At 45.0% G+C, this 22,664-nt stretch overlaps 1 protein-coding gene, 1 long non-coding RNA gene and 1 other non-coding gene across 5 annotated transcripts; 1 reads left to right on the top strand and 2 right to left on the bottom strand.

Annotated features, from left to right (window-relative positions):
• Positions 1–3,697: 3,697 nt before the first annotated feature.
• On the bottom strand, positions 3,698–4,534 carry LOC133393697 (uncharacterized). Its single transcript, XR_009766331.1, has 3 exons — positions 4,398–4,534; positions 4,219–4,289; positions 3,698–4,149 (listed from the first exon to the last, which is right to left on the bottom strand). It is a non-coding gene; the product is annotated as an uncharacterized LOC133393697 (long non-coding RNA).
• Positions 4,535–4,561: 27 nt separating this feature from the next.
• On the top strand, positions 4,562–6,517 carry LOC3291373 (uncharacterized). Of its 3 annotated transcripts, none has more exons than XM_061659684.1 (3): positions 4,562–4,676; positions 4,895–5,292; positions 5,357–6,517. In XM_061659684.1, exons 2-3 carry the CDS (start codon positions 5,079–5,081, stop codon positions 5,959–5,961), a joined length of 819 nt encoding a protein of 272 aa, XP_061515668.1. In that variant the 5' UTR covers positions 4,562–4,676; positions 4,895–5,078; the 3' UTR covers positions 5,962–6,517. The 3 variants fall into 3 exon arrangements, with proteins under 3 accessions (XP_061515668.1, XP_061515666.1, XP_061515667.1); XM_061659682.1 differs by having other exon boundaries at positions 4,562–4,735; XM_061659683.1 differs by having other exon boundaries at positions 4,562–4,797.
• Positions 6,518–7,073: 556 nt separating this feature from the next.
• Positions 7,074–7,145, bottom strand: Trnaq-cug (transfer RNA glutamine (anticodon CUG)). The gene has a single exon. It is a non-coding gene; the product is annotated as a tRNA-Gln (tRNA).
• Positions 7,146–22,664: the final 15,519 nt, after the last annotated feature.

Genomic DNA, 22,664 nt, shown 5'->3' with positions numbered 1-22,664 from the left:
GGCGTGACGTCGACGAAAAGTGGAATCGATCCACACAGACACACACACACACACAGGTCCGGAACTTTACATAACAGTAGAAAAAGGAAAAACGCCGGCAGCTGACACAAACACAATCAAACACGCATGTTGCACTTTGCCGACACAAAGATGGGGGATGAGTGGATATAAATATAGCAAACCCCGTCGTCCAAGCTGCCCCCAGGAAAAGGCGTCCTATATCCTGCAAGGGTGTGCGGTTAGCAACACATACTATGCATCCCTTTTGGCTACCATTCTCTCTCTCTCTCTTTTCACTCGTTCTAGGCAACCTCTGGAAAAGTCCTTGAAGCACGGGAAGAGATTGCGCAATACCGAGGCGAATGCCTTCCTGCCACCTTCGAACGATGAACCGTGCAGCAACGCACACCAAGGCAACGCACGGAAAAACGAAATCGAAATCCACATACACTCAAGCAACCCGTACAGAGTAGTCCGTGTATTGGTGAGAGCGGAAAAAGCCGGCTAAGGGTGTGTTGGTGGCGCATTCTCCGTTTTGCGAAAAAGCATGCGTATTGTACAATTTTCCACCGAGCGCTCTCGAGAGGTTACTTCAGAACAATACAGACACACACACACACACAATGATGTCGAGCAATGTTTCTTCCCTTCGCAGAAGGACAAAGAATGTATTTGAATTGAGCTACAATGAGGTTCACAAAAACAAAGCTACTTTACATTACAACCCCCCACACGTTGAGGGAAGCCTGTTCCGCGGCTCAGGCCAGCTCCGAACCGGCAATTGCAGCCGTGTCCAGCGCGCGCTTCTCCCGCATGTACTCGCGGTACACCAGCTGCAGCATCTTGTCGTAGATGACCAGCTTGCGGGCGGCCGGAAAGCAGGACACGTACGGATAGACGCGCGTCATCAGAAAATCGTAGTCCAGATCCTCGCCAATGTTGATGGTACTGCCGGCCGGATCGGGAATGGGTATGCGGTAGTTGCGGTTACGGGACGACGCCGCCCGGCTGGCTTGCTGCGGCTTGCTCCCGGCAGCGGCTGTCCGCGGGACGGCTGCACGGGATGGTCGGCGGGAGGGTGATGCTGCTGCTGGCTTCCGGGTCGTCGTGGCACGTGCTTGAGGTGGCTTCCGTTTCGGCGCTACCGGTGGACTGGCGATCTCGTCAGGCAGAGATGACTGCAACGAAGCTTGGAGTGGCACGAGCGGTGCTGCTTTCTGGCTTGGGGCATCGATGCACTCTTGCTTCACCTTTGCTGGCCGTACCGATTCACTTTGAACGCTTCCGGATGATGGAGTTGGTTCCTGCTTGATGTGCTGAACGCCACGACGCCGTTGGTACGGTGTTGCACAAATGGAGGGACCCGGTAAAGACGCCATGCCGGCTTCAGATTTGTTTGTAAAAGTCTCCAATGTTGCGACGCCTTTGGATGATCTGTTCCTCGCTGGTTTCATTACGATCGATGTTTGTTGAGAATCGTTTATTTGCAGATACGATTTAATAATTACTAAGTCCCTAAGACAGATGTTGTCCCCAAATGTTCTAGAATCTTCTAGGGAAAGGATGACGCCATTTGAAACCTCTTTTTTCTGGTTATGTAACCGACTGTCACTTCCACGTATTGTGCTTCGTCATCGCCGGCCAGGTCTGACAGTTTGACAGTTCCAAGGGTAAGTGTAGTGTCACCACGTGCTAATGTATTTGTGTATCCACTACCCTGAAATTGAAGAAGGATGATAAGAAAACTTATTATTTGTGTTCCCGATATTAAAATTAAAAATTTAAGATCTATTAAGATGCAGTCCTTGTCCTTACCTAGGCCTTCTATTACTTTAATCTACATTAAAATGTAGTCAACATGTAAGCATGTAATGACACCGATATGTCCCCCCCCCCCCATAGATCAATGTCAAACTGTTGGAAATGGTACAACCGCACATCAAGAAGTGACACGTGGAAGCAGCTAACGATTGCGTCAGCAAGAACATTTTCACTTACGTAACTTCTTCCGATCAAGCCAGTCCTCCTCCTAACCAGCACGAAAAGCACTCCGATCAAGAAAATGGCATCGAAACGTACTTGGGAAAGCGCTAATCAGCAGCCGCGTTCGTCCACGGCACGCGCTAGCAGAGTATTGCGAGCCGTACAAACATTGCAGATCATTGAAGATGATCCGGCACCGGGCACCTCCATCGCCGCTCCATCCGAAAGCCGTAGCCTCCTCGTTGTGGCTGTGAAAAAGCTGCAGCATCAATCCACTCAAACTGTGGAACCGTCGGAGGTGCGCATTAAACGAGAGCGCATCGATGAACCGAGTGTGCCATCATCGCAGCAGCAGCAGCGGCCGGCCTCTAAGCCGGCAACTACTGCGCCATCATCACAGCAGCGGCCGGCCTCTAAGCCGGCAACAACTGCGCCATCATCACAGCAGCAGCAGCGGCCGGCCTCTAAGCCGGCAACTACTGCGCCATCATCGCAGCAACAGCAGCGGCCGGCCTCTAAGCCGGCAACATCTGCGCCATCATCACAGCAGCGGCCGGCCTCTAAGCCGGCAACAACTGCGCCATCATCACAGCAGCGGCCGCCGGCCTCTAAGCCGGCAACAACTGCGCCATCATCACAGCAGCAGCAGCGGCCGGCAACAACTGCGCCATCATCACAGCAGCAGCAGCGGCCGGCCTCTAAGCCGGCAACAACTGCGCCATCATCACAGCAGCAGCCGGCAACTACTGCGCCATCATCGCAGCAACTGCAGCCCGGCTCCCAACCGGCACCAACCGTCCAAACCACGCGCGAATCGTCCGGAGCGAATAGAACGGTCGCTCATATTGCCTGCCTTAGTGTGACGTCACCAACGAGCAGCAACCAAATGTTGCAATCTTTATTGCAGCACTTGCTTAACCCTACGACTGCAACAACCTCAGTTTTGTCCGGCTCCACCGACGCTACATCCAGTGCTGCCAGCGCAACTGCTGCCTCGGGGGTACGTGCCGATGCCGGTGGCTCACAGCAGCAAGCCCAGCCAGCTGCCGACCCGAACCCGACCGCTGAAACCGCCGAAGACGCCGGTTACGATTCGGACACTGCATTTCTGACCCGAGCAATCTATCCCGTGCTCAGGAGCTGCCGACGCCCCCAGACGCGCTGGTCCAATGAGAAATTGCAGGAGATTTTGCGTATTGCTTTACGCCAAGAGTTGGTCCGCTGCTGTGAAAAGTACGAACGTATCATCGCAGATGTTCTTTGAGCGGAGAGCTTTTTTTTTTGTTTTTCTTCCTCTTAATTTAATTTAATACATTGGCCGATTGGGCTGGCAGGAGATGGCCGCTTGTTGAATGCAACAATTTAAATAAATTAATTAAATAAATATTAGAATTTTGCATTTCCCGCTAAGGATGTATGCTGCTTTACTAATTCAAATGCGTTTTGTGATTTACTTACTGAAGGTCTTAGGAATTCTATCATGATCCAATTTTTTGCCTAGAAATTTAAGCCTGGAACCCAGAAAGAATGATACATTTAGCAAACACTCGTTTCGCGTTGTTGGGCCCACCGTTGCGCACTCAAGCAAGCTTCAGTATGGCCAACTTGTTTGTCATAGTTGGCTCTGGACGTAAATTTGAATATACGCGGGTGAAAGTATTGCTTCAGTAAGCGTTCAAGGGTTTTATTTATAGGCGAGTGAGTTGCAGTTTCGATATAAAAGCTTTATTCTACTAAAAAAAACTAAATTGGTATATTGTGCATTGGAATGTATCAATTATAAAAAATTCACTAGGAAAAGAACACTTGTATCGATCATACAGCAACCAGTGCTTACAAAAACAATCATTAACTACCTTAAAAATAGCAATGTGTTAGTTTTAATTCGCTTAAAATGAAGGTTTAACTGTTCTAACGCCTGAATAAAAACGATATGCATGCCAAGCCGTGGCACACCACCGTTTTGTTATCGGTACTGAGCTATTTTAGACGATTTCTTTATCGTTTCCATACAGCCACACTCCCGGATCACGCATGCAAATGATGTTTACGTAAGGAGGTTGTTCGCGATAGCAATTTCTACCAACGCCGGATAATAATCACTGCTCAGTAGCTTTTTGGTGGGCTTCAGGCACCAAAGCAGCTTCGCTTATGTCCAGCATCTATCTAAAAGACATGTGAAAAGAGGATTCGGTTTTAGATTAGGGACTTGCACGGAGAACATTTCCTTCTTACCGAGTGTTTACAAACAACCAAGTGGTCCCGCACTCGTCCACGCATCATGAAGAACGGGTTGGTCGCAGGTCCTAGAAAAGAAACCGTAAATAATGTTAATTTCTCCTGAAACAACTTGGAAAGTTCAACGTTACTTCATCGTGCCCTTTGCCACACACTTAATCAAGCAGAGGATTTACCTTTTGCCTACGATTGTTCAATACAAAACACTTGGAGCGGCCAGCAGCGGGGGAGCCTGTCATCTAGTAGCCGATGCTGTCACATTGACGACGTCCTGCAACTGGCTGCGCGAAGGAGAAAGAAGCTGCGTGCGTGCTTGTCAAACGCACAGCAATAACGCAGACGAAACTGGTCCAATCAAGGTAAGCTGTGTGTGCGCGTAGCGTTTGATCCAGTTTGACGCAACGCAAGTCGCGGTGTGCAATTTTCAACGCGAAAGGATTTTGGTGAAGAAAAAGGTGAAGTACAGTTTTGATTTGGATTAAACTTCGTCATTGCTTAGCGGTACACTTTCCGAGTAAGTACAAAACACAACTAATTCGTGTACGCACACACAAGAAAAGCGCTCCAAATTCGCATGTGAGTTCATGTGCGCACACGTCAATCCGTCACCGGCAAATGGAACAAGAACCAGTGGCAATAACCTTCCCAATGAACGTGTTTCTTTGTATTTTAGGTTCTGCAACAAGTTTCTCACCTGTTCTTGCCGTTCTTATCAGCACACTATCGCCAACGATTGCGTACCCCAGACCGACCGGTGCGCGTGTTTTGGTGTTCACGCGAGTTCGTACCGCAACACAATCGAACAGCACAGCAAGCAGCCGGGGTTGTTGCCTCGCAGGTAAAAGAACGCAACAGAGATGGAGGAGGAATCAGCCCCGGAGCAGCAGCTTCCAGCGGAGGTGAAAGATGAATTTGGGCGGAAGCGAATTTTCGGCCAGCAAGGCACGCTGCGCCTCATCGAATGTGTTCGCCAACGACCGAAACTGTGGCATCGCCAGTATCTGCGCAGTCGAGCGTCGGGCATCGAAGATTGGGAGGAAATACAGCGGACGGAATTCAGCACGATCAGTGGTAAGGAAATGAGCTTTAAAAATCTTTTACAAAACAACATTACAATCACCTTCCCGGTTTGCAGTGAATCAGTTGCGCGTGCGCTGGAAAACACTGCGCGATTGCTTCCGCCGGGAGGCTAAACGTATAGAGGATGGCACGATCTCAGCAATCCGCTGGCCACTGTACGACCACATGCAGTTCCTGCACGGTCACTTTCGGCTGAAGAAGAGTAAAGCACGCAAAAACGGTGGAAAAACGGTATGCCGGCCGGAACGTGTGTCTTCTCCGCTGCAAAACAATCCCAATGAGACTGAAGTCAAACAGTCGATCAAGTTCGTACCGATCGAGGAGGACATCAAACACGACATAGGTCCCTCTGAACGTTCGATCGATGAGCAGGACGTCAAGGAGGAGGATGATGCATCAATTGATGACAGTGAGGTTACTTACAAGAATAAGTTCCGGCCGCGTTCCAGCAAATCCGCTTCGAGCACCTCGACCGGTGGCGGCTGGGTGAAGCCTGATGCCGAAAATCCGGACTGTCGTTTCCTGATGAGCCTGACGCCATTTTTGAACGATATGCCAGCGGAGGAAAATTTAAAAATTCGCATCAAAATGCTGCAACTGGTAGCGGCTGCAAACAGAAGCTCGGGCTCGGAGTCGTTTATTAGGAAGGAACGTTCCTAAGGTTTTGGAGCAAAGGTCAAGCGTATTAGGAGGAGTGCAATTCGAAACATGGTATGTGATTTTGCTCATACAATAATACAAAATGTTAAATATTACTGTTTATGCAAGATAACTACAGGTAGAATGGCAAAATATTAATCATATTAACTAGTTGTACGAAATCGGATTACAAATCTGTAGACAGGGGTCAAGTAGGACGGGATAGTTGACTTGAGTACAACATCCAGCAATGGAAGAGGATGAAAGGGTATATCAGAACGGTGCAATTTAACATCACATCTCACATTGTAGATTAATTGATAAACGAATATTCTAATATATACTTGCAGGGCGTTGTTAACGACCAATCTGTAGCAAAATAGACCATTTCACTGGCGACTGAACGTACTCTTCTTGGTATAATTATTTGTTTTGCCACGGCAGCCATAATAATATTTAAATTATTATACGCTAGAAGGGATCACTATCCAACATGTTGGAAAATCGTTCGTTGTTTTGTAAATGTACTACCTCAAAATATAAATGTTGGTGGCTTTAACCAGTTTAGCTTTAAAAACTAAAGATAGTTGAGACAACTTGTGCAAGTAAGGTATGCCGTGTAGCTTATTTTGAAGGTTTTCGCGACAGAATGCTTTTAAAAATTTACTTTAAAAAGTAAAAACCAAAAGAGTTTAGTTCGAAAAGGTACGTCCAACATTTCATACCGGATATTATACTGAAGAAGGTGGAACCATTACCTGAGCCTATCGAGACCGTAGACGAATCCAAAGTATGTTGTAAGCTATCGAACCGTAAGCCAACTTTCGGTGTCCCTTAAGTACGTCGTTGTTGAATGATGTACTGATAAGTTGATGTAACACCTTCGATAATATTCTGAAGATAATGCTAGGAAAGCATAGAAAATCTGAAACAGAAGGAATGGTAATTATTGACATTGATGCAACCGCGTCGTTTCACTTAAAATCGGTTGTCGGATGGCGCCCCACATTACCTGCGTAATTAGTAAATTTAAATATGCTAGTAAATTACTACCTTCTTGTACAGATACTGGCCTTAGGAATAATCAAGATAATTGAAAAAAAAGTATATAAAAAAAGAGAATAATTTTTGACAGGTTCCACCGAGATTTGAACTCGGATCGTTGGATTCAGAGTCCAAAGTGCTAACCATTACACCATGGAACCGTTGATGTGGGAGGGCGTGTATGCAGCGTGGAGGTAGTTTTAAGTGCAAAATTAACATCTATGTTTGATTAATATCGTTTCAGCTCGTTTTTGAAGTAGTTTTTGCAGTGAATTGAAGATACATACGAAAACGCAAACAAAAATACTGCAACCTTTCTTTCTTAATCTTTTCTTGTCATGAAATGACTTCTAGAATGTACAGCAATTAAAAAACAACCACAGCAGCGAACGGGTTAATTTTAATTGCCATTCGCAATAATGTGCGGTTTTTTTTTCCTGACAGTCAAAAAGCCTCCCACAGCATCCTTTTTATCAAACATAGCTGCTCACGATGAAGGCTGTAATTATTTGCGCGTAGTTGCGGCTAGAGCACGCAGCGAGAGTTCATGAATAGGTACCAATAAGGTTCATCGAAGTATCCCTTTTGCAGCTCTCTATCGGTGCTAATTAAAATAAAATAAAATAGCTTGTTGTCTCGTCCGACACCCCAATTCAGACGAATTCAAATTAACGTCCGAAGCAAGAGAGAGATAGAGAGCCACCGAACCAAGACCGATGTCGGGCTGCGACAAACTCTACCCCGAATATGACAGTTACGCAGGCTTGTCTCTAATTAACGCTACGCGCGCGGTCTCCTTCTAATTAGCACTCCACTCTTTCCCCCATCCAACCGAACTGTTTTGCTACACGCGGAGAATGCAATGCCCCAATGCCTGGGAGAAGTCGAACGCCCAGCACCCAACCGGCGACCGGTAGGCAGGCAGACACTACCCGAACAATGCGACACACTGATGAAGACTGGCTGAGTGTAGTGTAGCTCGGTTGGTGCGGACGAGGTTGAATCGAAAGGTGTAATTAGGCTTCATTTTAGGTGTGTGTGTGTGTGTGTACTACCCAGGGCAGCTAGCAGCTCCAGTCGACGGTCAAAAATCAAAGCCTTCTCGAAAGCGCGGTGGTGGTGAGCCTGATGGTCGGGTGAATCAAATCAACGCGCGACACAGAGAGAAGTAAATTTAATCAGACAGTAGCGAAGAAGGATGCGCACGGCGCATTTGGCTACAAAGTTGTCACGGCAGACAGTTTGAAGCGCCGTTTGTCGCCGGGCTAGTTGTCCCCGAGACCACCGGCTGTGTTGGGTGGAATAATTATCCTAGCCCACAAAGTTGGGCGCGCTCGCTCAATTCGGCGAAGAAAATGACATATAATTTTAATTTCGCTGCGCGATTATTCGTGCAGCTTCCGGTGCGGCCTCCCCGGAAGTCAAGGCTGCGCGGTGCCGTGTCTACACTGCGAACCAACTCGGGCTAATAATTCCTTCGGTTCTTTAGAAAGCCAGCCAGCGCTGCCAGCAACTAACCACCATCATCATCATCGTTGTCGTCGTTTCAGCAAAAGGACGCAGACCAACGAGAGCCGAGGACTAAGTTTGGCACAACCGTCGTCCTCGTCGTCGTCGTCGTTGGGTGGAAGTAATTTAAATTCAAAATGTGATCGTTGTGCGAAAACTTTCGCCCATGTGGCGGTGTGTCCCTGGATTGAGGCAAGAGATGCAGATGTGTGACGACGCTCGAGCACGAGCAAAGCGGATACACTTCACTTGTTCCACACATATGCACACGAGAGCACTGCTGCTGCTGGGAACTCCCCAAGGTGGCGGCAGCAGAGGCACACAATTCGTCTTGGAAAAATATTACCACAAAGTTAGCTCTACGCCTTCCGCGGGCGTGTGAAGAGGGAGTGGACCCTACTACCCCGGTGGATTGTAAATCAGATGAGCTAAGGCACACCAGGGCAGAAAGCAACCGATGGAGTGGATCAGGCAGGTTTCGTAGTTCTGTTCTGATCTCCGAGTCCCCGAGCGAGTGAGTGTTTAACGGGAGTAAGTAGTTTTGGCTGAACACAGACACCTTTTCCGCAGTGTTTTAATGTACTTGGCTTGCCCTGACCGAGACACAGACGTGGTGCGAGGAAGCCGTAGATTGGTTTGCAGGTCACACATTTTACGCCCAACTTACGTCCCAAAGCCGCATGCACATGACGGTGTGCTATTTCCCTCGGCTGAAGCTAACTTCATTCCTGGCAGTACTTGGGAAGCGGTACATGCTAAGTAACTTCCGCACGAAACTGCAATCCAAACGAGGTGCAGTTTGAAACTTTTCGGCAAGCTGCTTGCTTGCGACCGAACACATCCGAGACGTGGAGTTCGTCGATAATTCATCGTTGATAAGGATTTGGTGGAAGCGATGGTGGAGTTTGCTCGGCGATATATCACTGGTTTATCGGAGCGTTTTTAATGCATCCTCTCCCTGTCTTGCTCTCTCGCCATCGACGACATCGTTAGAAACGATTCTTGCCGCAAAGTAGCACCTCCACTGCTACGTCACGCGCTGTATCCGGTTCGAAGGACCAACACGATGGCGCATCAAATGCGCTCGCCCCCATTAAGCTGTAATTTAAATCTACTTTGTCGTTACAAGCTGTATCGAACGTTGAAAACGTGTTCAACCAGGATAGAGCAAACATCTCTTCGGAAACACAGCCAGCATCCTTCTCCTTCACGGATCTCGGGGTTCTGGATTTTGAAGGCACCAGGCATAAAATTACGCACCGAATGTACTGTGACGCGTCCTTTACGCATCAGTGGAGTTGGGGAGGAGTGGGAAATTAAGCTCCCACAAGATCTGACTTTCCATCCGACAAGCAAGTAAGCCCGATCGGACCAATGCTAACCGAGGCCTGGATTCTGTCACCCAGAGCCCGGTGGTTTTGAGGGGGTGCGGCCGGCTGTCCTTCGTCTGGTTGGGTTATTATGCCAATAATGTTATTTTGAAATTCAATTCCTTCCCCCAGTTTCGCACCAGTGGGAGGAGGAGTATTCTTGCCAGTCCGGCTCGAAGATGCGGTCCCTCTCTCGGTCGCTGCAGAACACCGTAAACTAAATATTGGATTCGAAAGTTCTTCCCTTTTGCCCACTGTTGAAGGGAGAATTTTCCTTACCCGTGTACTCTGCCGTTCTGCTACTCCTGTTCCTCTGCCTGCGGTTGGCGGTGTGTGTCCACGTCCGCAACAAAATACCACTGGGAACGAAAGGAACCAAGGATAATGGAAGGCGCTTTTGGAGGGAGAGGGCGTAAGATATTGTTTCAGTTTCGCTGTCGTTCTGGGTTGCTGCTCAGGCGCGAGGGATAAGCGAAAGAGAGCAGCAAAGGGAAGTTGTGTGTGTTTTTGTGTGCAATCCCAAGCGTAGTAGCCATGGCTATTTATGAGCTAGCTGTCATCCATTTTGCCGTACTTTCTACTTTTACCCCACCCCGGGCTACTTGATCGGGCTACTTTCAGCCATTCTATCCGGCTTTGCCGTTGGCAATGCCTGGCATTCACGGGGCTCTCTCAGAACCACGGCAAAGACAAGATAAAGAACAGTTCGAGGTCGTGGCGAAATCGAGTTAAAACGGCTCACGAGGTATTTTTATAATTGGGAACGTTTCTTGCACTTGCACCACCGACTGTAAGCACAGAGAATGGAGACTTCGGGGTGGCGCGCGCACACTAATTGTTTTAGGTATTTTTCCAGATAAATTCCGAACCCAATCGCCTGTTCGCCGTTCGCTGCACCGGTCGGTGGTGGACGGCCAATTAAAATCCTGGAACCAGCGCAGCACCAGGAAGCACAATTTCACATTCCATTGCATAACCCCCTCCCGAGCGTCAAACTAGCCCCCGGGATGATGGTGGTCGCGTTCTCCTCAGGTACGTTGGGTTTGTTTTTTTCAGCTCACTGGTTGGTTCCAAAAACACAAAATCACAGCACACTCACCAACAAAAAAAAACCCAGTTGGTTCGTTTTCTAAAATCGAAAATCGTGACTTCGTGTCCGGTGGAGGAAAATTGGTAATTATGATCCTGAGCTGAATGCACGATGAGGTTTCATGGCTTGCTACTACTACACCCAGTACGTACTAGCAACGGCATCATCCTCATGCGCGCACGTGGTCGTTTGGTCAGTGGCGCTTCACCACATTGTGTATGGTGGGCAGCGCTGTGTCGTGTCACGTGCCTAGATGGCGCACTTTCCCGGAAGTGGAATATCAGTTGCATTCGCAAGAGGAGGTTGTACATCGGAAATTGGAAGGAAGTTTTTTACACAAACCCACACCAAAAAAAAAAACAACAACAAGACTAGTCAAGTCATCCGCAAACTGAGCGATGTTGACGTATGGAAGCGAGATGCGAGAAGATCTTAATTAAAGGTTTTACAGTCCCTGTAAACCATCACTACTCGGGCGTTACAGTGTCCTTAAAAACGCTCCAACTCTCCCCCCATTGGCAGAGGCTGCAGAGTTCGTAGAAATTGAGGGAATGTTTCCATAAATATACTTTTAGGATGGTGCGTTCTCCCGTCGCTGCTGCTGTTGCTGCTGCGTTGCGCAAATACACACTTCGGTTGGAGTGCGTGTAATTAAGTTTTAATTGAAAATTCCTGCCCCGTGGGGTAGTTTTCCGGAGGAAGGGTGGCCGTGAACCCCGGGAATCTGTGAACCTGCGCCGGCCAACCGAAGGATGTTGCTCAAAAGTTGATGGTGAGTAATGAAAACGAAAATCTGTGTGAGAGGGATAAGGATGGGTCGCAAAACACACAGCAGTGGCTTGAACTTAGAAGCGCGTGGTTTATTGCATGTAATTTGGCAGCAGTTTTTTGTTGTTGTTGTTGTTGATGATGTTGCGTTGGAATTGTTTGGCGTTGGAGCTCGGGCAGGAATGGTGAGGAGAAGAGATGAACTCATAAACGGCGCTAGATTATTGGACGCAATACTGCGTGGCAATGAGTGTTACAGAACATGATGTACGGAGGGAGATGTTTGGCTGAGGTGGTAAAAAATATCCTGATTTCAGGATGAGAATTGGGCAGTAATTCCAGGACGACCAGAAATGGACAGTAAACGTCGATGATTCAGTGGATGGAGTAGAACAGTCGAATAAATTCCATCGGAGTGTTTGGTTTCGCAATCAAAGGTTTAGTAAATAGGTTTTTTTTGGATTTGTTATTTTTGTATGGTGTACTATTTCATGTTATGTGTAATTTAAAGGTTTGAGGATCCTTTCGTTCAGAGTTTCCCACGATTTATTGGTTGGTTCCTGTATTATTTTTGGGCCCGTCTCACGATTTATTCATAGTTTCCCGTAGACTTTAGGTTCGTTTCAACGATTGGTATCATCCCGCTGGGTACAGTAACGGACATTAAGATAGGACCCTTTTTTTTCAATGCACCGTGCACTTGTTTTGCCACGTTACTCGTGTTTGTGTGTGTGTATGTGTGTATTTGTGTGTGTATGTGTGTGTGTGAGTGTGTGTGTGTGTGTGTGTTTGTGTGTGTGTGTGTGTGTGTGTGTTTGTGTGTGTGTGTGTGTGTAGTAGTAGTAGAAAGTGAGTGTGCTTTTTAATGTGTATTTGCAAGTGCGCGGGTTTGTGTTTGAAAAACATAGCTTGCCATGATGTCATATTGCGTTGAAATTATTCTTATTATGTGTGTTATCATGTGAAACATTGTGCGTTTACACTTGGATAAAAACTAAAGTTTGCATCGACAGCAGCCCTTGTTCCTCGGACGAAAACGCAGGTGTGCTGTTTCATGAATGTGAATGCGACACCGGTGCGAAATGGACACACGCACAATATCAATGAACTCGGCATTCTCTCACAGGTGTTTCTCCAGTGCACGCCATTGAAAGGCCTTCGTGCATCTCTGCGTTGCACGTTGTGTGCGAATGGTAAACTTTGTGCGTGCATTGAGCTGGCGCGCAGTTGTTCTTTTCAATGGGCGTTTTGTTTCATGAGCGCGGCAGTATTCTGTTCTCGATTTTGAAGGGAAGACGCTTACTCGCGTACTCGTTGATAGTTTTTATCCATGCGATGTTTTCGCTGCTCGACAACGATGTAATTCATCGCGTATAGAAGTAGAACGCAGGCAGAGCACGGGATCAGCCGTGTCCAAGTTTTTAACCAGCGCGTTCTTGACGGTCCAAGCAAGCAATGTTAGTAACAATGGGTCGAGGTAAACGTTGTACCGATTATCAGCGCCATATGTAAAAGCGAATGGCTGCTGCTGGCATTAAGCGCAAAAGGATCGAGTTCGTAATGGAACGATCGCGCACTTTTGTGGCAAACGCGCTTCGGACAACCGAAACGTGCTTAGACAACTGAAACGCGCTTGGACAACCGAAACGCGCAAGTCAACCGGACGTCCTCAGAAGACCACGGCGAAAGAAGACCGTAACATTGTTAATATATCGAAAACACACTGATCGCGAGGGCGGTGGTCCTGCTTATCACACCAAAAACCTAACCCAAAACACAAAAAAGCTACTTACAAATCTATCCGAAACGACCTACTTGTGAAACAAACACACACATCAATACACATTCAAACATACATCCACACACACACACACACACACATGCACACACACATACACACACACACATACACACACACACATACACACACACACATACACACACATACACACACACACAAACACAAACACATACAAACCACACATAAACTTGGCCCAACGGGTGCACGGTGCGTTAAAAACCCAATGCCCTATCTTTCTGTCCGATACTGTATCAATACAATTGAACCAACAAATTCTGGAAAATGCCCAAACATCGTGGGAACACACCCACAAAAATATGAGAAGCAACCAATAATTTTTGAGAAACAAACAAAAAACCTTGGCAAAACCTGTATCGTAAGACAGCGAAACTGTTCTGAACAATCAAATTATTCCAATAAAACAAAAAACCTGTATGGGTTACTACCGGATCTTACTTTAAAACGCTATTCTTTAGATGTACCTTACCTTGAGACACTTCCAAGAAGTTTAATATTACTCAACAAGTCGCTTGTGGTGTAGAATCGTATACTTATTCTGAATAATTCTGTTCAAAGATCTTAAGTTTCTATTGGCCATATGTCAACAAATTTTCCTCCAAACGATCCTTTTGTGTTCTGTAGACGACATGTTAGACATCAATGTTCATACTACTTGAAGTCTTCAAGAGCCAAGCAAATGAGTAACTATTTATCTTACATCACAGCGCATATTATTGAGTGAGGGAGAAATATAGCTGTAGATTGGGAATATTCTGCAAACCAGTTAATATTATTTGAATAAATTCCATCATCTGGAGAAGTCGTAGTGCTCTTTATGCTATTGGGGGCAAACAAAAAAAAGAGAAAGACGTTTAATTCTCACTAAACCTGTGTTGACTGCATAGCATCGAGCAATACAGTGCCACAAGAAAAGCACATTACTGTCCAGTAGAGAAGAATTCATTGGAAATCAAATGGCTTTTATTAAAATTTCTGCTTCGCCAAATGCTCCCTCTGCTCATCGGGTTTTCCTCTTATTAATGATGAATTTGCTTTTGTTTTAGTGTGCAGTTCCCCGTCACGGTCGTACGACATTGCCGAGATTGCATCTAAAAAGCAGAAGAAATACCTCGTTTTTTTGTTTTGCAACCGTCAAGTTGTCAAATGAAAATTCTCTCTGTGGGACTTTTTTTTTGCTTTTTTAGAATATTTTTTACCACCACAACAAAAAAGCACAACACATCATCACGCAATGATGGACGCAAGCAGCACAATACTCACACACAAATGGGAAGCACAATCCTCCGTCCCGAGAGGGAATCCTGGCGGAAAATACCACAAGGGGAAAACAAGGCACGGTGCGGCGTAGGGAGCGAACCATGCACAGCGAACATGAATGACCATCACGTGAAAATACGCGCTAAGCGCGAACCGACAAGATATTCACAGATAATTATGGTAAATTATGGACGCGCGAAGTATTTTCGTGTTCGTGAAATTAATACCACTCCCAGGGACAGGGACCAGCACGGGTTGGTTAGTTGGTGAGCCTGTTTTCCCCCTGACTGCCCTGACAATACACTAGGTACGAAAAGAGACAGAGAATGAGCGAGATACTCAGAAGAAAGAGAGAGAACAGAAAACGCCAGTCAGTAGCTGTTGATAACAAGCAGCTTTGACGAGCGGAATGGATTGAATTACAACGCGCGATTGTTCATGATTAAATGCGCCCGAGTTTTTTTTTTTTTTTTTGCTGTCTCTACCCCGAGCCTTAACTAACCCTTTAAAACCGCTGGTTTGCGGAAGCATTCCTAAAGCCACATCAAATCGTAGCTGTTGTGTGCCGTGTTGCAATGGGCTATGGGACTTTTTCCGTGAACACACCCCTGTGATACAATTGCCTGCCAGCAGCAAATTTACATCGAGCGTTAAAGAACAAGCGAACACCAAGAGATAAGGAATCGCGGGTTTTTTTCTCCTACTATTCAAATGTACGATGTACCAAAATAATAATGATTATTACCACCACCTCTCAGCCACTAATTAGAATGTAGGCTCTCACCGTTGGGAACCTTTTTGGGATGTGAGCGGTGGGATGGTGCAGGCTAGCCCACATTAGAATTAGGCTTTTTACTCTATTTGCTCTGCTTCAGGAATGCCTGAAGACATTCAATTAGCGACTGAATTGAATTATTGTACTATGGCATGCAACGAGAAAGGACAACGAACAATCGAAACAAACAAATGGGATGCTAGAAACAAGATATTAGAAGTGTAAATATGTTCTTATTACAATCAGCGTTCTAACATCTTTCTTCTATTCTCTACTATTTAGTGTTCTGTTGTATCATTTTTCAGTCCTAATATATGGACTAATATTTCACTGCTTGATTATTACTGGATGAGGAATCTTTACACATCTTGCGTAAAATCACGAATTTGTATGTATTTATAATGTCAAAAGAAATGATTAGCGATGGTAGCTTGGAAGTGGCACCATAAATCGTCCTTTTTTGCAATATTCATTTACATTTCATTTTACATTTACTTATGAAGACTTTAAGGCATAGTTATATTTACATTTATTACTTTACATATATTGCATGAAAGCATATGAAAGTACTAAATTAAATTAAGGTAGAATGTGAAGTTCTAAAACGAATAACATTGTATAACTTTCCCTTTATTTATGCACACAATCGTTATATTCGTGAAAAAAACGAAAACACAGTCGTTGCCACTAAACTATGGCTCTAAGGCTTTAATTTTTGTCAGTGAGCATCAAGTTTTGACTCTAACGCGCCTATTTTTGTTTGCAAGTGAACAATGTTTTACCCTTGAAGATATCATTAATTGACCAATTTAAAAGGTATTGGAGAAGATTTATAGCACCGATAGTTTTATATCACAAAAACACTACAAAACCCTGTTAATTTGATTGCTTTTTAGTTTACAGAACTAAAAAAATTTAATAAATTCTCAAGACATTTTTCCACCAGAAAAGGCATGTCAATTTTTTCACTCCATTTACACTTCCAAATTCTGCTTGACAAATATTTAATTTATATATATTTTTTAATAACTTAAACTGACTGATTTTGAAATACACAGTTTGAGACATTGGGTTGAATTAAAAAAAAAAAAACAAACAAATTGATGCTTTAGAGGCGAACATTATCCAAAATTGCTGCCTTATAGACTAAAATAGGCGAGTTAGATTTAAAAAAAAACTAGCAGCAACGCCTATATTACGGAAACATTTTTATCAAAACCTAAATTATTCCAATTCAATCTAAATAATTAATATTAATTCGGTTATTTCCACAATTAATTCTTCCATTTTCATAATAATTTTTAATTCTCATATGTATTTTGTACTTTCCCTTACTTAACTAACAACTTGTTTATTTATCTTGAAAGCTACAACTTTATTAGCTTCCGATCGCCCTCCCTGTTCGAGTCCTTTTGCAATGTAATATTTAATGCAATTAGCTGTGAAATGTCCACGAATTGCGACATTTATCGCACAACTCGTTCGGGAAAAGGAAGTTCGATCGGGAGTTGAAATTCAATACGAACCCGATTTTCCGATACAGGATATTTAGAGCTATTAAATTTAAAGCTCTTATTATTATCCCCTGTCCACCGAACCGGGCGAGGGCAACGACCGCAAACCGAGAGAAAGTAGGAAAGAAAATCAAAGTGAAAAAAAACCATACTACACAATTGGTCACATTGAGTTGTTTTCACCCTCATTTTTGTTCGTCTCCTCTCCTTTTCAATGGCGGTCCTGACAGAGGAGTTTTTTTTTTTTGCTTCTTTGGTTTGGGTTTTGGGTTTTGAAATTCAATCACACTTTTGCACCCGTCCCCTGCCCCTTTGCGCGAACACTGTTCACTGTTCAAAGCGCTTCTTGTTACAATTTGGCACCCTCAAAGTAGGGTTTGGGTTCAGCTTTTTTTTCTGCTTCTTCTTTTACATCTTTAATCTTTTCGCGTCTTTTCTCTCTGCCGCTCGACCCCTGACCTATTGACAGTTTTCGCGTTTTTTTTTTTGCTTTTTCTTAGATTTATTTTCATTTTTCAATAGCTAATAATGGCATCCAGGCAACACAGTACCCTCTTCCCTGAGGGCTCGTTTTTTTCTCCTTTTTTGCTTATGGAAAAAGGGAACGATTGTCACTTAAATACAATTTTAATATTAATAATTGAATCCGTTTTAGAAACGAGGATAACAATTGTTTGCTTTTTTTCCTCCCTTCAGTGTTATTTTGTTGGTGAGTGTGTGCAAAATTTTGAACGAAAAAAAAACACTCTCACACACACACACACGCATCAAACGCAGGATGACACAGCGAAGCCACACTGTACTGCTGGCTGCGCTGCGATAAGATTGCTGCTGGCACAATTTTCACAATTTTTCGCGACTTCACACGTGCGGGAGCAATTCTCGGGGTTTTTTTCAGTTTATTGTCGACGCACGTGGTTGTACTTGGATGTGCGAAATATAAGGGGTTGCGCTATGGCTCTTCCCGACAAACAACGCAGTGTATGATGGGAAGCTAAATCTGGCAAAGATGCAGCACATGAGGTTGAGGCAGGGATCGATCTATTAGTTTACGATTATGATTATGTTTTTCCTATTGATAGGCCCATTTCCCATGTGGCGTCCTTTGCGCGAGTGTGCTCCGCGTTGCGTGCGGTTGTTAAGCAACGGAGCTTCTGCAAACGGTCGACCGCTTCTCGTTGCCCCGTTTCGCAAAGTAACCTTTGAAACGGGCGAAGCGCCGAACGGGGATAATATCGTCAGCGTCGTTTGTTTTCCACTGCATGCACGCGCACGGTGGTAATAGGGCGCCGGGCTCGGCGCACTTTTGGGGCCAGCGAGAATTGGTTTTTCAATTTTCAATCCTTGATGTTCTACGTGTTGTTTGGTGTGCGCTGATGCGGCGGTAGCATTGAAACGAGGCAATATAAGGAAGAATTACATCCCTTTTAAAACGGGGAGAAGCACATTTTACAGGGTTAGTGCGTCCCCTCTCTCGAGCAGCCACTAGCAGCAGCTTGACAAACGATGGTAGCTCCTTCTGTTTATCCTATTCTTGTTTAGCTCGAGTGCTTTCCAAACGGGGTAAAAGGAGCCGTGTGGCTGTAAGAGAGAGAGAGAGAGAGAGAGAGAGAGAGAGAGAGAGAGAGAGAGAGAGAGAGAGAGAGAGTTAGAATAAAGCCCAAACGAAGCGCTGAGCAAGGAAACTGAAATTGCCCTTTCCGCTGCGGGATGCAAAACCACAATGCGCGACTGCACACATACGATCGGAACAGATGTGATTTGAATAGGGAACAACGCTGCCGATAGAGAGCGTGTGTGACCCCTTCGAACTGCACAACATTATGAGAAGCACACACACACATTATGAGACACACGCACGGGAGAAACCCCCTTTAGCATCCCGGGACTTCCGGGCATCGATTATGAACCTGTTGATGATGAATGCTTGCTAATTAATATCTGCCAACCGGAGTCTTCTCCATAGGATCTAGCATGGGAGGGTTATAACCGCTAGGTCCTTTCGCTACGGAACAGGAGTCAGTGAATCATTTTGTGATGTGGATGTCGTAGCCACTCTTGGAATCGTTGCTAGGAATGATGTACGTTGCAAATGATTATTGTAATCGTGTGAGGTTTTTTGATGGGATTTTATGATTTTATGATCATCCGGTTTCACCTCCTGATGGTTTGATAAATGTCTTGCAATAGGCTATCAATGCGAGAATAATTGTTTAGGCGTCATCCATCAAGTACGTAACGCTTGTGACGATGGGAGAGGATGTCGTCAAACGTTACGTTTTGCTACGATGGGGGAGAGAAGGAGTTTAACATTCATTACGAAATGCAAAATAAAATGTTAGGATGATTTGGATGATCTCCTGGTACGATAGTTTGAATTTTGGCCCGCGCGGGTAGCGTTCCGATTGGTCGCAGTATCCCTCAAAGGTAGCGGAGGAAGTGAGAGAAAGGATACACACTCCGCTCGTCATCTTTCCTCTCGTATGATAAGAACATGTGATAAGCGGCTAATAATAGAGAGCAGCTATACATCTTCTCACACTAGTGAAAGCGAGACAACCGGATAAACGGGATCGATTAGAGATATCGATAGAACTTCCGAAACGTACTAGCTGTTGCGTGTGACTTTGTAATGAGTAATCCATAAGTTGTAATGACATCATTCGCCACAAAAGATACAACGCTTTTTTCCTCTCTCAAAAACGGCAATGTACCGTAATGCTTCAAGTTACGGACACTTCAGGGATTTTTGTCATTTAATATTTTCTAACTATTTCAATTTAAATCGGTCTGTATACCTTCTACATTTGACTATAATTACAATAATTACAATAAATTTACTAGAAACACTGCGAAAAATCATAATATTGCATCGCTATTTTGATTCATATTCCGGGCAGTTTCGAGCCCATGTTTCAATTACTCAGACGTTACGTAGACGAGTCGAATTCCGGACAGCCTAAAACTTCGTATGTAATCTTCAAATTCATACTCACACTACAGCGTTTTAGTTTTTTAAGTTATTTAAAGAGCCAAACACCAATTCTTGGTGAAGGAATCCTTCTAGAACGACAGAACGACAGCCTTAAAAAACCGGAGCTTGACTGCTGTTTTGCTCTTGTACTCGTAGATGCATAGAACCGAAGAACTGCTACGCGAATTCACGAGATTTCCCGTACGGTCATTAAGGCATTTGTCACATTAATCTTCAAATATCATTGTTTTCTTCTTATTATCACAATATCTAATACGTGGACGCGACTAATAAGAATTATCGAAGGAATAACATTGGCAGGGGTTTGAAGTAAAACTGCTAAGAACCTAACTGACTGACAGAACATATTTATTTACTGTGGCACCAGGGCCTACTAGGGATCAGACACATTTTTAATTTATTCTAGTACATCGTGGCAATCATGTAAAATTAAAAAGCGGTATGGCCAGGAACTGGATAAGAAGAAATTCAATACAAACATGCCGAATGTCCGGAATTTGAAGCAGTCCGTAATTTGATTCATTTGCGGTATAAGGAAGCTGTACAACATTTGAAAAACGTTTAATATAAGAACAAAAATGCGGAAAGGAACAAGTGAAACGTCTGTGATCAGATCCAGAACTAGAGTCGTCACCGTGGAGCATGGCACTAACAGGAGTATAGTAACGGTGACCAAGCCAGACAAATTAGAACAAGGACAGCATATGTGTCGTGTTTCTCAGAACCAGAATTAAACTCTGGCCCGAAGCAATGACTGCTACGAAGACATGGATCATGAATATTCGCCGGTAGCTGAGCTTGGATCGTTACGAAATTGTCATTAAGACTAGGAATACGGAGAAGGACGAAGGTTAGAGACAAAGACCGATTGGAAACAGTACATCTTAGCTGTCAAACGGATTGATATTCCAATCGGTACAATAGTAGACGACTTCCGTAGATATACCATTCCTGTGCTGTCTCTTAATAGAGCAAGACTAATGATGAATTTAGTATCGACACACAACACTAAGGCACCAAGCTAAGACTTTGTGGATGCCAAATTCTTGCTTCTAAGTTTGAAACTAAACAAAATGCATTTAAATAATACAAAGCTATTTTTACTGGCCAAGTACATCTACAATGACAGCCATAAAACAGAAAACAAATAGTGTGCGTATGCTCGATAACATCTCTAATTCAATGTTCGTTTTTTTCCCTTCGAACCGCCCTAACCAACTGTCCCACCCTCATAGGGCAAAAGGGCAAAGCATCCCACAAGCACAATAGGCGCAGTTCTGTCCCTTCCCAGCTCCGTCTCTCTTCCGCTCTCGCTTCCAATTAGCGACGGTATCAATTTAATCAACATTCATTAGGGAAAAGTGCCACTTTGAGAAAGGCTCATCGTCGCCCGATCACCACCATGCCCCAGGAAAAAAGAAGGAAAACTTCCACCGAACGACACGTTAAACAATAATCGAAAACACGCATAAAACCAGGGGGCTCTCTGCCTGGGCAATGCGCGAAACCGGACCACCACCATCAACCAGCCCATGGGGAGTCGTAAACGCTGGCGTGCCACGCATCGCAGCCGATCGTGCGTTGTTGCGTGCGTTCTCGTGACGCGTGTCCACTTGTGCCGCAACGCCGGGTACTACCAGACGGGTAAACAATTCCCCGGGCTGGCGCGTTTCTCCATTTTTCCCGATGTCCAATTGTTTTCCACAAACACACATACGCACACGCACACTATCCTCACGACGACGAGGCGCGTTTCAATTCAATTATAAATCCTGATCGGCAACGTTCAGTCTCCCGCGGTGCGCGTTTTAGCTGCGGCGGTAGTCGCGGGTCATAAATTTCACTAATTCGCCACATGAAATGCGCACCGAAACCGAACGGTAAGGGTGTGTGTGTGTGTGGTATTGGAAAACCGTTCTAACCGTATCGGTTGGTGCGTGCGTGACAAACGCAAAAGCAACGGTTGAGTGCCTTTCAATCATCCCGCCCTGCGCGCACGATACAAACACACTCCTTGACGAAACGTCGTTGCCGTCGTGAAGAAAGATTATAATGGCAAAACACTTTTGCGGTCCTTTCCCCGCGTACCACCTGGGGGTAAGTAGTACCGGGGTGAGAGCGAGGCACGTCACGTCATAATTTCGCGGAGGGATTTATGCGTTTATTTTATGCAAATGCGTATGGCACCCAATCGTAGTGCTGCTGCTGCTGCTGGATGGAAAATAATGCGGCGAAATCGACGCGCACAATTAAACGATCGCTGCCACAATCGGGTGTGCGTTGCTGTTTTTCCTTTTTTCCCCCTGGGGTGAGAGGAGTAAGAGGGTATTTGCGAGAATATATGCAAAATGGTAAGCAGTGCAGTGGGTAAGAGTGTTTCCGTATCGGGTGGAAAAGGGAGAATGAAATATCGTTGGCAAAGTGATAATGGCGGTGTTGAAAATGCCTCCAGCTGGCACTGAAAAGGTTAACCATATTAGCAACACTTGTAATGGGTGTACATGAATGCGTGTGTTTCAATGAGTTTAAGGACATACAAGGTTTTAAGATGCTAAAATGTTCCTAATCCAAGTCCATGGC

The sequence above is a fragment of the Anopheles gambiae genome, chromosome 3 (assembly GCF_943734735.2).
Source record: "Anopheles gambiae chromosome 3, idAnoGambNW_F1_1, whole genome shotgun sequence".
NCBI classification, from domain to species: domain Eukaryota; kingdom Metazoa; phylum Arthropoda; class Insecta; order Diptera; family Culicidae; genus Anopheles; species Anopheles gambiae.
Note: the sequence above shows the minus strand (reverse complement) of the source record. Positions and strands in the feature narration are given on the sequence as shown.

Bases quoted from the DNA above. Each gene is read 5' to 3' on its own strand.
- LOC3291373 (XM_061659684.1), top strand. From the start codon at position 5,079: ATGGAGGAGGAATCAGCCCCGGAGCAGCAGCTTCCAGCGGAGGTGAAA. The intron at 5,293-5,356 runs GTAAGGAAATGA...CCCGGTTTGCAG, and splicing joins GGAATTCAGCACGATCAGTG to TGAATCAGTTGCGCGTGCGC.